Source organism: Zalophus californianus, chromosome 3 (assembly GCF_009762305.2).
Source record: "Zalophus californianus isolate mZalCal1 chromosome 3, mZalCal1.pri.v2, whole genome shotgun sequence".
In the NCBI taxonomy this organism is placed as follows: Eukaryota; Metazoa; Chordata; class Mammalia; order Carnivora; family Otariidae; genus Zalophus; species Zalophus californianus.
This window is the reverse complement of record NC_045597.1, coordinates 72,959,674-72,974,813: the sequence shown is the minus strand read 5'-3', so window position 1 is coordinate 72,974,813 and position 15,140 is coordinate 72,959,674. Positions and strand designations below refer to the sequence as shown.

The window sequence follows — 15,140 nt, the reverse complement described above, 5'->3', positions numbered from 1 at the left end:
GCGGCTGCAGCTTCACCTCCCCGCGTGCACCCGGCCCCAGCCCCAAGGGTGTGCCCGCCTGCCGCCCCAGCCCGGCGCCGCGCGGGCCTCTGGCCCCGACCTCGCCTCACCTGTAAGCAGCAGACCGCCAAGCAGCGCGCACAGCAGGACCCCGGTGTCCCAGCAGCTGACCATGGTGAGCGCGACGCGGCCTGCTTGCCCGGTCCCCGCGCTGCTCGCGGGCCACAGACCCAGCCGCCCGAATCTGTCTTCTCGCACTCCGGTCCTCCGCCGCGAGCGCCCCTCTCCGCGGCTCCAGCCAGGGAGACCACCACTTCCCCGGGTAATCCTCGCAGCTCGGCGTCCTCTGGCCGCTGCGCTCCAGCCCCGGAGCCCGCTCCGAGCTGCTGCCGCCGCCGCCGCCGCCGCTGCCGGGGAGGAGCCGCAAGGAGTGTCCGCCCGGCGCGCTCCGAGCCTTCTGCGGACCTCGATTAAGAGGAGCCGAGGGCGGGGGCGATTTATAAACTTTCCCCAGCCCACTTCCTACCCCGGCACCTCCTTCCAGTGACGTCAAGGGGTCCCCCACCCCTCATCCGCCTCCCCACCTACCCTCTTCCTCCGGGACCTGATTCCCTACGGCTCCGGAGAGGGGCGGGGGCCGCCGGGGGAGGTGGGGGCGGGTAGCTGGGCCCCGAGCGCGCGTCGGGACCGAGTGCGAGCGCTCGTGGGGAGGCGGTGGCTACTCCGCCGGGAGGCGGCCCCGGCAGGTTCAGGGTCCTTGCTCCCGGCCCTCCTGCCCGGGTCCCCTCCTCCTTCCCTTAGCGCTCAGGAAATCCTTGCAGTCTTCCTCCCTCCGCCCGGCTTACTCAGCCTTTGGGGGCCGCCCGAAGCAGGGAAGGGGGACCGGGCTGGAGCTCGGCCGCCCAGCTCCGGGGGCGGAAAGTCCGATCCTTGGGAAGCTGGCCGCGCCTCCGCGACGGTGTCCCTGGCACGGAGGAGTGAGGCGCAGTCCGGCTCCCTCCTCTTCCTTGTTCTTGCCGCCTGGTCTAGCCGCCCCAGACCCCCCAGAATGTCCCCAGACGTCTAGGAAGGCGCCGGAGACACTCTGCACAGGGACTGGACCCGGGAGCATCCGAGGGGACCCGACGCTTGCGCGGCACCTTCGGGAAGACAGAAAACCCTCTCAGGTCCCTGGGGAGTACGTCTGTGTCTCTTTGGGCCGCATGGATGCACCCGCCCAAGTCATTTCCTAAACCCTCTGCTTCCTAGAAGCAAAACAACGAATAACATCATGATACCTTTTAAAAAGCCGAGGCGTGAAACTGCTCCTGCAACTTGTAAGGGCCGAGCACTTAAGCCTTATTTCCTAAATGCTCCAGAACAAAATCTTTCTGACGGCAGCTTGCTACGCAAGATGAGTGACTGCTGCTCTTCCAACAGAACCCGATGACATTAACTTGAGGCACTAGATCATTCGCGATGACACTAATTCCACCTTGTTCCTCAATTATGTCTCCATTACCTCAAAGCCTGAAACCGTCCTAGACTCCACGGAGCAGCCCAGTCTTGTCTTTGTAAATACCGCTGGTTTGAAAAATAGTTATATTGGAACCGGCCAGATGGTTGGTCTTGATAAAAGGGGCTGTGATGGCTCCTAAAGGGAACCAGCGACTCTTCCCTGTAGGACTGGACTACCTCCCCGCCTGCGAAGGTTGGGCAACCCGAAGGTGCCACACCTACGGGCAGCTGAGCGAGGACAGGTTCCTGCCACCCGCAGCCCCATGCGGGCACCTCGCCAACCTACACCTGGCCCCCCGGGAGCCTGAGTCGCAGCCCCTCGTGGTTCAGAAGAAAGGAAGACGTCCTGGAGTCAATGCTCCCCTGCCGGCTTCACCAGCCCTTCCTATGTTTCCAATGTTCCTCACCGCTCCCTCCTGGCTCCTTTCCTCTGCCTCCCCCAAACCCGGCTCCTGGAAAACCACAGATCATTCCATGAACAGTTAGTAAATACAGATTGCTGGAAGCTGACCCCTGATCCTTCTCCAACAGGTCCCTGAGCCCAGATCACTGCCTGGGACACACTGGGAGAGCCAAGGTGTCCCTCTACCTCACTTTAGAGCTGCTTGTCACTCCCAGGCTCCGTCCCAAGGAGAAGCTGTCAGCATTGGCCTTCTGCAACACCTCACAGGGGCCGGGCATTGTGTTGGGGCTAAAAGCATTGAGGCCGGGAAGATATCATCTCTGCCTTCTAAGGAGCTTAGACTCTAGAGAGGAGGGTGACAGGTAAAGAGACCATGACAATACGGTGCAGGGACCATAGTGTGGGGGAGGAGGGGGAGCTTGGGTCCTCATGGGTGCAGAGAAGAGGTGGTCTGCCCTGGGATCTTAGGAGGGTTACTCAGGAACAGACACTTAGCTGACTCTGGAGGAAAGTAGTCCATAGTACAACCTATAAAAATGTAATTCAACTTTAAAAACACCATTTGATTTTGTAAACACCCAGAGAGATGGCATCTCTATACTATATATACAGTATTACTATACACTCTATTTGTGAAGGCACAACAGGTATTTGATGGACAGCTGAAACAATCTTCATAATTTTAAGACACCACCCCACAACGCTAATATATTGTTCAATTATTTAAAGTTAAAAGAGAAACAAGTAAATAAATAAATGAAGCTAAAAGAGTCATGGTCACATCAATCTAACTTAATTTATGCCAAAATCATTCTGCACTAAGAGTGGTCCTCCACAAATTCTTCAACTATTCTTTTGAAAAGTCGCAGGCTTTTAATTATAGTCAGCAGTTTCTTTCCTACTTCTTATCTTGGTAGCGGTGTTAGCCTCCTCACAAAGAATTCAAGATATGACAAATCGTTGCAAGGCTTTGGTCATGATTTCATTTTAGCTTAAATTTTAATATTTAGTTAAATGAATAAGCAAAATGATGGGGAATAAGGTTTGGCTCTCAACTCCCCTCCCTCCAAAGAGATAATGCCTTTGAATGAGAATAGGTTACTGGCACTCTTCTAACTAAACCACTAAGTAAAGAGGTTTTATAGATAATCATGATGGAAAAGATCAATTTCAACATGCCTGGTCGGTATAAAAAGCTATTGAAGTAGATTATCTGCTTGCTTCCTGCTCACATACAAAAGAACATTTCATCTCCTGCAAAACCAGACACTCTCTTGTTATCAGCTACACACATTCTCTTGAGGATTCTTTCTAGTCCCTATTCAGAGGCTCAGTGTTGGTAAAACCAACAGCTTTAATACTCAAGACTGAGTAATAGTGTGGAAGCATCAGTGTGAGAGACTGGAGGGAATCCAAGGCCTCATCTTCCTATAGTGGACCAAGAGTGGAGCTGCTCAGCTTATCAGAACTGGGGCTCAATCAGGAATTTCACCCTCACATGCGTTAGGTAGCTTCAGACCAAAGAGAAATTATACTCCGTGGCTACACACCGCAGAGCATAAATGTGTATGGTTGGCTACAAGAACCAAATGATCTTATAAACCCTCTGTGTTATATGAAAACCTCCCACCCCACAATGCTTCTTCACTCAACAGTTTACCTGGTCTAAAAAGTACACACTCACAAACCTCATGTAGCAAGACCTGCTGAGCTCACCAGGCAGGCACACTTAGGGGTTGATATTGACAGATGCTGCTAAGCTCTGCTCAGGTTCCTTAGGGGACACTGGCTGCCAACATCCTCACTCCTCTCCTTTCTGCTCCACGCACTTCACTCTCTTCCCGACCACCTGCTCTCACAGAAGTTGGTACTGCTGCTGTTTATCTCACTTTGATTTATTCAGGGTTTTGGCATCGTTTTGAGGCTGGTTAACAGTTCAGAGAGGGGATGGAGAGGGAAATTAACTTTGGGGTGGCCGGGAGGGAGAGGGAGGAGCCCAAGAGAACTCCAGGGATCCAAGGAGGACTTGAAGATAGGGAACATTGCCTGGATGGGGACATGGGGAGGGTGCTAAGGGGGGGGCAGGGAGGGGAAAAGAGGGAGAGCATGGAGGGGAGGGGCGAGGGTAAAGGAGAGAAGAGGGGAGGAGAGAGGAAGGGAGGGAAAAGGGAGGGAGAGGAGTACAGAAGAGAAGGGGGAAGGGGAAGAAGGGGAGGGAGAGAAGAGGAAGGGAGGAGAAAGGGGAGGGGTGGGGATGACGGAGAGAAGGGGGAGGGAGAAGGAGAGGAGGGGGAGGGAAGATGAGCAGGGGAGGTGAGAAGAAGAAGAGGAAGGAGGGGAGGGGTAGAAAGGACTTGGCTTCAGGCTGGCTGAGGTGAGTGGGCAATTGAAAGCAACCTACTTTATTTCCTCTTGAGCCAAGGCAGGGTTTGAAGTGATAATCTGGCTCCGGTCCAGACATTTGAAGGAAGTGGCATTCATCATCAGATTGCTATACCCTAACAGTGGACAAAAATCTTATATGTCTAAATGTAATGTCTGAGTTTTGTGTAATGGCCGGGCGATGACCAGGAAGTTTATTAAAAGCCATGGATCTAACTTCCACTTCTGAGTAAGTAGGGGTGACCAGCAGAGATATCCATCTTCAACCTTCCTTTTTCAAAAGTTCTCCTAACCCCAGGCACAGCCTCAGGGCAGGTCTGCTGGCAGCTTCAGTGGAAGACCATCCCTTTCCTTCCTGCATCTCTTCCAGGCTCCTCCCAGAGGTACTTCTGTCTCAGCTGCAGCAGAAGTCACGGAGAAGCCGGGGAAGCTGGGGCCACTCTGCCTGAGCCCACGGGACCCCTCTGAACCAGAAGTCAGCGGGAATGCGGAAACACGGACGGGCGGCAATTTTCTAAGTCATCAGCAGATGTCAAAATCTGGCAAATCTGCCATCTGTAAGAAAGTGAGACCCCCCCCCCAATTTCACCTAGCCCTATGGTGGAAGTAAAAATTGAGTATCGTAAGCGACTTTAGGTTTTTTTCTGTTGAAAAACGAATATTCCATAAAATCAAATTCTAGCTAAACTGAGAGCACAGCTTCCAATTAGTATTTGCAAGACACATCGTAAACTGCTTTCAGCCAATTTTTAGACTGTTAGATAACTTCGTGTCTAGACATTTATACTGAAAATTTCCTCAGAATCACTGTTTCTGTATTTTGGAGTACAACTCCGGCTTATCAACGTAAGAGAAAAAAAGTTAGGGTCAAGATAGGACAAACAAATCTTGGTTTTAGACATAAAGCATATCAATGTCCAAAGCATCAACTCAAATATTAGTGTGGTTTTTCTTGCTGAAATGTAAATCCCAGCCAAATAATAGTTTATTACTTAAATAAGATTCTCTTTCGTTATCGACTAAAATAATCACAGATGACACAATAAATCATCTAAGATTTGCTTCCAAATTACCCAAGAGGAGTAAAGATGAAACAGGATAGGCCATATAATGATAATGTGAAGCTGGGTCACGGGTATATAATTTATATATATTTCTTTTTTTCTTATGTATATGTTTATTTTTTAAAAGATTTTTACTATTATTTTTTAAGTAATCTCTACACCCAATGTGGCTTAAACTCACAATCCTGAGATCAAGAGTTACATGCTCTACCCACTGAGCCAGCCAGGCCCCCCTCTTAAGTATATATTTAAAATGTTTTCTTAATAAAATACCTTTTTCTTTCCTCATCTGAAATTGAAAACACAAACTATCGGGTGCCTGGGTGGCTCAGTTGGTTAAGCATCTGCCTTTGGCTCAGGTGAGATCTAGTCCCACATTCGGGCTCCCTGCTTGGCAGGGAGTTTGCTTCTCCCTCTATCCTGCCCCCCTGGCTCATGCTCTCTCTCTCTCTCTCTCTCTCTCTCTCTCAAATAAATAAATAAATAAATAAAATCTTAAAAAAAAGAAAAGAAAACAAAAACTATCCACTCAAACTAAGTTTTAGGATCTGAGCCTACAAAAAAAGCTAGAGAGAAGAAAAGAGGGACGGTGACCAGAACTTTGGTTTCATGGATAGTCATGAGGAACTGTGTCCTTGGCATGAGTTTTCAGCAAATCCAAAGTTCACTGATAAAGAGGTATGAATAAATGTAAAGCAAGCACAGAGGAGACAACTTACAGTTTAAAAAATCCACTTGATTTGAAAAGTACTTCTGTGTTGAGAAGTAACACAGATAAGTAGAAACAAGATCAAAAATGAAAAAGAATAGGAAAATCTCTTTAAAAGGAAAATACTATCTAATGATGGAGAGGAGGAAATGCACAAGTTTTGAAAATCCCTTTTCTTCACATTTATTAAAAATTATGCATGGTAATATTATTTAAAGGACTTTGAAAACTAAGAAAAGGGTTTGTTGGCAAGCATCCGAGACAATTTTAGAAACAGGAAGACAATATTGCAAGACAATTAGCCATTTTTTTCTAGAACATAAGAAAAAGAGAGGTTCCAATGGTTGGAGAAAGAAAGAGATTCCACAAGACAGACTGGTGGAGATAAAACATAAAATTATAAAATGTTAGTGTACAAATGGACTTCATAGATGATCTACTCCAACTGCCTGATCGGATGGTGAGGAAAGAGGCGAGAGGTGATGTGCTTGGACTCTCCCCCAAGCAGTTCCCACCACCCCTCCCCACCAGCCCCCCTCGTGCCCCCCTTGGCCCCCACCCACCCTTCTGCTCTCTTAAAACCAAGCCTATCGGACAGAAGGAGAGAGCTAGTTCTTGAAGATCCACTGCTTCATCCACTGGGTCACTGTGGGATGATCTAATAAATCAGGGGACGGAAGGATGGTTCTGCCTGCAGGTCAGTTCGTATCTCAGTCAGATGAAGGTCACCACCTTTGGGCAGAAGGTCACCCGAACCCAGAAAGCAATATAAAACTAAGTGGAGAGCAAAGAGCCTCTCCTGCTACAGAAGGTATGTGTGCAGCTTCCAGTGCTCCCTGCCTCTTGCTGGATATATGACCTTGAGCAAAGCACTTCATGTTTCTGGGTTCCAGCCTTACTCTGCAGAGTAGGGATGACATAATATGGTTGTTGGGAAGATTAAAAGAGGAATCCAGAAAGAATTTATAGTAGTGCCTGGATCGAAATAAACACTGAATAAATGTTAGCTGTCATTACCTTGGCAATGCCCCTCTGCACGTTCTCTCACAAGTCCTCCCACACCTGCAGTGGGGTTGACTGCCCTTTCCCCCTCAAATTCCAGATCTCCCTTGGGACTGGGCCTTGAATGGCCTAACACATTGTCTCTCCTTACTAGCTTTGTCCTTAAAGGACAAACCCTCTTCTCCTTACCCTAAGGCACTGTTGGAGACCCTGCCTCCTCTTGGACTTCAAGTGTCCCCTGATGCTTAGAGCCTCCACGTGCTGGCCCCATCCTCTGGACTGGGAGCCCTTCGATGTCTCTCTTCTGGGACCTGACCCTGAGTAACTGTTGCATTTCATGGCCATCCCTGTGGGGACCAGGTCATACTGTCATGTTTCCATGCTTCCTTTCCTTTCCATTCTGCCCTGGTCCAGCTGCCCATCCTCTCTCTCTCTGGGCCTCTGCTACTGAAGTTCCAGCATAAAATCCCATGCTTTCTGTAAGAAAACCCACCGGCTCCTTTAATAAGCAAAAACCTTGACCCACCAAGGTGGACAGTGAGGAAGAATCTCACCTGGGAGAAGGCCACCCCCATTCTCCTTTCCTCCTCAGAACTCCTTTCCTTGAGTTTCCCACTAATCACCACTGCCACTATGGAGCTGCCCTGTCGAACTCTACAAGTGTGGTTAAAAGCTCCCTTTAGCTTCCTTCAGCAGAGCTGAAACTGACTATAATCAATATCAGGACCCTACGAAAGGCTCAGACAGGTCAGCAGCGGATGACGCCCGCCCCTCCAGAGCCCAAGGGATGTTTTCTTCCTGTCCCTGTTCAATGACTCCACATGATCTGATTGAGCTCTGGGCCCAGGAAGAATCCAGAGATAAAGGGCTGCAGTAAGAAAGCCAGAGGAGGCAGAAGGTGACAGGCGGCTGACCGGCCCGGGATCTCCCGTGGCCACAATTCCTCCTGCTTCGCTGGGCAAGCTGTGGCTTGCTTTTGCCTTTGCTTATTTGGTTCCCTGTGCTTAAAATGTTCTCCCACTTTAAAAATGGCAGTGTAGGAGAAAAAAGTAGGAATCCTGTGATTTCAGTATCTAGAAAGAGCAGCAATTATAAACAACCACTTCAAGTATGATTTTAGTTTAGAAAAGCCCCCAGTGACTCATCTCTTATAAATGGAGAAAATGAAATCCCAAAATATGAAGTGATGTATCCAACTAAGGCCACATAACTATTGGTGGTACATCAGTACAAGAAACCAGATTGTCTTCTCTAGCTACGGCGCCCGGCTTTGCAGATGAAGAGTCACTTAAAAACATGATTTTCTATTTTGTCATGTATGGTATGTGTCACCGTCAATAGTGTGAGGCAATTTAAGGAGCCTGACCACAGCTAGAAGTCGGAGAGTTTGCCACAGGTTAACAGGAGCACCATTAGCTTAGAAGAACACTCTAGGACCATGAAGGAAATTTCCAGACTGTTGGTCTGGTCCCTTGACCACCTCTGACCACGAAGGAGGACAGAAAGTTCTCGGTCTCAGGAAGAAGGTGTATTAGGAACACAGGGAACCCACCCAGCGAAGAGCAAAAGCACACAGCACAGCCTAGAGTTGGAGTCCACGATGCCTGCTGATGTGTTGCCCCGCCGCAGAGCCTCCTACCCCAACAGGTGCCTGGCTTCACTGTTGATGGTCCTCAGGAAGTGCCAGAAGACTGAAAGAATAAGGTTTCTGTGGGATCCATGAGACCTGGAACACTCAGACAGGAATTTAAATGCAGACTGGAATCCAAGTCCTTCCTCTAGGGTATCCAAAAGACTGGCCGTCATTTGCTCATGCTGGGACCTTGTGTGCTGACAATTTCCATCTGCCTGTTCTGCTCTCACCCACTGCACAAGTCCCAGTCCAAGTGCCATATGCACTATGAAGACTTTCCTGAGCACTCCAGTCAGCCGGATCCCTCTCTCCCTTGCACTCCCTTAGAATGCACAGCTCTGAATTTTTATCTTGTACTTTCTTCTTTAGAAACTATAGGGAACTGCAAGGGGATGTCTTTAGGAATTGAAAAGCTTGTTTAAAAAGCAAATACAATGTGTATCCTGGTTAGGCATGCTTTGGTTGCAAGTAACAGCATACCTGACTGAAATTAACAAGCAATAAAGACAAAATTTAATTATCTCACATAGCAAGGAGTCCGAGGAAAGCAGTTCTGGGGTAGATGCGATAATTCCACAACGTTACAGAGTACCCAAGCAACCTGTCTCAGTCTTTCTGCCCTGCCATCTCTGATGTTGCTTGTGGTCACAAGTTGACTTTTGCAACTATATTCAAAGTAGGCAGTGGGGCAACGAGGTCTGCTCCTAGCTGTTTCCTATCTATTAAGAGAGAATCTCTGAGGAGCTACCCCGCAGAATCCCCTTTATCTCTCATTGGCCAATAATGGGTCACATGTCAACCTTTAGACCAATTATTAGCAAGGGGAAGTAGATTTAACTTGACCAGCATTAGCCAACCAGGATTAGTTATCACTCTCATGCTTGCCTGTCACACAAATACATACTGGGTAGGATGCTGTGTCTCCTAGAACAAAGGATCTCCTTTCAGCTCCCACCAACTAGACTAAGATCAGGGGTCTCTTAACAACCAGGAGGGAGGAGCGCCTGGGTGGCTGAGTCGGTTAAGCCTCTGCCTTCCGCTGGGGTCATGATCCTGGGGTCCTGGGATGGAGCCCTGCATCTGGCTCCCTGCTGGGCAGGGAATCTGCTTATACCTCTCTCTCCCCCTCTGCCCCTTCCCCTGCTCGTGCTCTCTCTCTCTGTCTCTCTCTCTCAAATAAATAAATAAAATCTTTTAAAAAGCCAAACAAACAAGAGGGAGACATATTATCTTTTGTCTAAGCATCCGTGTCAGCTGCAGTGAGTTATATGGATAGTCACTGATATATGACATGTAAGAGCCATAAAAATCGACCTTCCTAAAACATGGCATACATCACGTCACTTCCCACATGGAAAACTGCAGAGTATCCATCTTTTGCCTATTGTGGTAGAAAAGCAGTGACCTTAACGTGGAATCAGAGGAACTGATTTAGTGTGCTGGATAGCATGACTTATTAGTTATGTGGGTAAATTAATTCACTTTCTTGAGCTTCAATTTCCTCATTTGTATAAAATGAGTGAATTGGAGTTGATTCATCCCTTTCAGTTCCAATCCCCTGTGAGTCCCTTTTGACTTTCAAGGCTTCCTCAAATCTGGCCAGACATATATATTTAATCATATTTCCTGCTTAGTTATTTCTATCAGGATTCTTACTTCCTTTATGCTAATCCATTCATTGCCCCAGAACACACTATGTCATTCATTCATTTATTCCACAAGCATCCATTGAATGCCTGTTAAATTCTGGGCATTAGATGAAAGCAATTCTCTAGAAAATGGTAGAGCAAGAACCAAGAGGGACTTGGGTCTCTAGATGACACAGAGGAAGCCCTGCACCACCTATTTCTTCTAGATTGTTGCATGAGAAAAAAAATAACATACCTTTTGTCCTTTTTGGAGCCACTATATTTTTTAATAGCCTATACACTAAGTACTTTAGGTCTCTCCTGATTATTTGTTATGGGCCAAAAGGCATTCCCTCAAAGTTCATATGCTGAATGAAATCTTAACTTCCAGTATCTCAGAATATGACTGTATTTGGAGATAAGATCTTTAAAGAGGTAACTAAAGTTAAATGAGATCATTAGGGTGGGCCCCTAATATAACTGGTGTCCAATATAACTGGTATCCTTATAAGAAAAAAAAAATAGGACAGAGATGGAAGGCCAGGCAAAGACACAGGGAGAGAAGATGGCCATCTACAAGCCAATGAGAGAGGAAGGAACCAACCCTACCAAAACCTTGATCTTGAAATTCTGGCCTCCGGAACTATGAGAAAGATAAACATCTGTTGTTTAAGCCATCCAGTCTGTATTACTTTGTTATGGTGGCCTGACCAGACTCATAAGCTACTCCTGCCTGACTGCTTTCTTAATTCTTAAAACTACAATTTTATCTTCTAGTTGATAACATACAACTTAAGTCTTAATTTTCTACTGTTTACACCTTTGTTAAAAGTTCACTAAAGGTAGGGAACATACCTTAAACTTTTGTAGAATTTCTATTGTTATTGTAATTTTGAAACCAAAAGCTAAACAGTCCTGTAGAAGAATTGGTAAGGAAAAAAAAAGAGAGAGAGAGAAAACAAATATATGTATTAGTAATGACAAAGGAGCCAAACAAAGTGCCTAAATCTACAGGTACAGTCCGGTGTTTTTAAAACTCATAAGAAGGGGTGCCTGGGTGGCTCAGTCATTAAGCATCTGCCTTTGGCTCAGGTCATGATCCCAGGGTCCTGGGATCGAGTCCCACATGGGGCTCCCTGCTCCGCAGGAAGCCTGCTTCTCCCTCTCCCACTGCCCCCGGCTTGTGTTCCTGCTCTCGCTGTGTCTCTCTCCATCAAATAAATAAATAAATAAAATCTTAAAAACTCATAAGAAAACTCTGAACTATGGTATGCAAATTATTTTGAAGGCTTAAGAGAATTTGACAATTACTTGTAGGAAAAAAAATACAAAATTGGACTGACGAGATGGCTCTGTTAAAATGAGAGATGAGATTTATACCAAATAATATCCCTCCCTTAATACCTAAAGAAAAAAAAAAACCATGAAAACCATCCTCCAAATATGCAATAACAGCAAACAGGCAAGGATAGAATTACAGCTCAATGAAATACACTTCAAATATTAGTAGCCAAGGACAGACAGGACCTTCTGAAGCAGAAATGAGAGGCATAGGAAGGCTAGACTTCTTATTCCACCCCTTTACCCAAACCCATACCATTGAGTAGAGAAATCCTAAGAATTCTTACTGATGACCCCCAGGAATCCCCACTGGGGAGGACAAGCTACTCAAGGGTCTTCACTTTTTCCCCTTTCTGTCTGACAAACAGCAACAACAGAGAAACAAGTGATCATGTCACAACAGTCTCAAATCTGAGAATATTCTCTCCATGGGCATTGGGATTCCTGGTTCTAGCATTTTAACAAGATCTCAAAAGAGAGAAAACAATCACATAGCCTAACAAATACTGTTTAGCACCCCAAACTCTTCCCTTCCCACTCTCCTCTCAGTCCCATTTAAAAAAATACAATATGCACAGCCTAACCCTCAAACTATAGTTTGGAGGAGAAAAACTGTTTTTAGGTACAGTGGGAAAAGAGTAAAAAAAAGTCACCCACTTTGTAACAGAGGAAATACAAGGTCAGGACAGAATTGCTCAAGATAAAGAAAAAAACCAGCATGACAACTATGCAAATATGCTGTATGACGGAATGAAAGCAAAAAAGCAAGACGAAGGGAGTGAGCGAGCAAGCACAAGACCTGGTCAAGAACTTAACTTAGGAGAACACTTCACTCAAATAAAAGAAGAAAACTCTTCCTGATCTCTTTACACTAGAAAATAATTCTTCTTTAAACCCATGAAACAATAAAAGAGCTCAGAGATGGTATGGTAAGTGTGGAGAAGATAATGCTATATGTTCACCAAATCTTGGGTCATTTCCTTCATGCCAGCACACAGAACTTTTGCATTTCTTTGCCTTTCTTGAGCTGCTGCTACCATCAGATTCACTCTGGGCAAAAAGCGTACATTCTAGTAATAAATGTAAATGGCATGGCATGCATCAATTCCGGGCCAATTTCAGACAATTTGAGGTCAGCAGATAGGAGTTCTTCTTGCTGTCATTTCTCCTGCCAAGGCAATTTAACCTGCAACAAGGCCTCTGAGATGCAAATATCTTGGGCTCTGAGTTATCTCTGGACAGGAACTATCCCAGGAAACTTGCATGAGAAAGAAATAAACCTGTAAGTGATAAACCACCGAGAAGTTGTGACTTATTAGTTACTGTAGCATAACTAGCCCACCCAAATATCTTGAAACCAACAAAATGAAAAAAAAATGCCCACCCAAATATCTTGAAACCAACAAAATGAAATTTAAAAAGAATTTGCAGGCACCAGAAAACCAACTGATAGCCAAACAACATCATTACATAATACGTATATAAATTAGGAACAAAAAGAACAGATACCACTGAAAACCTGATTATTAACATAAAGGAAAGTCTTAAAACATTTGAAATAATATATGCAAAAAAGACAACCATATGAAAGAAACTAATAAGAACTCAAAGAAGTAAAGAAAACGGATTAACTTATTCCAACTTAAGATAACTGATGTCCCTGAAGTAAAGAATGGGTGAAAAATTACAAAATTAAAGAATCTTTAAAAATTAAAGAGAATATTTATTCAAACTATGTAAGAAAAATTCTATAGAACAAAAGAACAAATCATATTTCAGGACAATTGAATACAATACAACACCAAAGAGATATATTCTAATGAATCTATTAAACTTTAAGGATAAAGAAAGAATTTATTAGGTGTTTGGGCAGAAAGGCCAATTACTTACAAGGAAAAGAAATTAGATTGGCCACCGGGCTCTCCTCATGACCTTCAGGGGCAGAAGACAGCAGGGCACTGCCTTCAAAGCTCTAAGGGAAGGGATGTTGGACCAGGCCAGGATGTCATTCAGGGAGAAAGGCAGGGGCAGACATTTCTCAAAAATGGTGGAATTCAGGGAATACAAAGCTATGATACTTCATAGGAAAGCTAGATGACTTGACAACAAATTCCAGCCAATTAAAAAACAATTAATCAAATAGAAGAACTCAGGAATGAGGAAACTATGGTAAAGGATTTAAGATGAACACTAGGGGCGCCTGGGTGGCTCCGTCGTTAGGCGTCTGCCTTCGGCTCAGGTCATGGTCCCAGGGTCCTGGGATTGAGCCCAGCATCCGGCTCCCTGCTCCGCGGGAAGCCTGCTTCTCCCTCTCCCACTCCCCCTGCTTGTGTTCCCTCTCGCTGTGTCTCTCTCTGTCAAAAAAATAAATAAAATCTTAAAAAAAAAAAAAAAAGATGAACACTAAATCCATTTGAAGACATGTATACATATACATAGTAAAAAGCTTCCAGCAATACATTACTTACTAGAATGTAAATATTGTAATTGGGCAAAGATCAGGAGGGGAAGAAAAATAGGAGGAAATAAAATACTAGTGTCCTCTGCTTTCATGTCAGGGAGTCAACGGAACTGATACTGTCTAAAATTTGAAGAAAAAAAAAGGTAATTAAAAAAAATAACAATGAGGGCACCTGGGTGGCTCAGTCAGTTAAGCATCTGCCTTTGGCTCAGGTCATGATCCCAGGGTCCTGGGATGGGGCCCTGAATTGGACTCCCTTCTCAGTGGGGAGCCTGCTTCTCCATCTCCCTCTGCTGCTCCCCCTGCTTGTGCTCTCTCTCACTCTCTGTCAAATAAATAAATAAAATCTTTTTTTTTAAAAAAGACTTTAAAAAAATCACAATGGATGTAATACCTTAATGTTTTAAAAAATTTTTCTTCCTAACCTACAGGGAAAATTTAAAGGAATTATCTCTTTTATTTATCTGCAATTCAGTTTCACTTTAACCTCTTTTTTCTTGAATAAATTCAAATAAAATGAACAAATTTGTAACTATGCCTATCTATCTTTCTAAAAATAGTATTTACAAATATCCATTCATCCATCATTCATCAGTCTTTCTATCGCATTTTTTTGTATGAATGCATTAAAAATTGTCTGGATCTAGTTGTTGATCTAGTTAATGGTTTTTTCTTAATGGTGAGGTTTGGAGTAGGTTTAAAAAAAACTTCCATTTTTACACATGAAAAGATGTTCAACATCGCTCATCATCAGGAAAATGCAAATCGAAACCACAATAAGATACACTTGTCAGAATGGCTAAAATCAAAAACAATCAACTGAGGTGCCTGGGTGGCTCAGTTGTTAAGTGAATGCCTTTGGCTCAGATCATGATCTTAGGGTCCTGGGATGGATCCCCACATCCGGCTCCCTGCTCAGCAGGAAGCCTGCTTCTCCCTCTCCCATTCCCCCTGCTTGTGTTCCCTCTCTTGCAGTCTCTGTCTCTGTCAAATAAATAAATGAAATCTTTCAAAAACACA

At 45.2% G+C, this 15,140-nt stretch overlaps 1 protein-coding gene across 4 annotated transcripts in view; it reads right to left on the bottom strand.

The window, feature by feature from the left end:
* FLT1 (fms related receptor tyrosine kinase 1) overlaps positions 1-689 on the bottom strand; it is a 171,041-nt gene extending 170,352 nt beyond the window's left edge. The window contains exon 1 of one of the 4 annotated variants that reach the window (XM_027590840.2): positions 111-689. In XM_027590840.2, coding sequence (XP_027446641.1) covers positions 111-174 — 64 coding nt within the window. In that variant the 5' untranslated portion in view covers positions 175-689. The remainder of the gene's footprint in view (positions 1-110) is intronic. The other 3 variants (XM_027590841.2, XM_027590842.2, XM_027590843.2) reach the window with 3 other exon arrangements.
* Between the last annotated feature and the right edge of the window lie 14,451 nt (positions 690-15,140).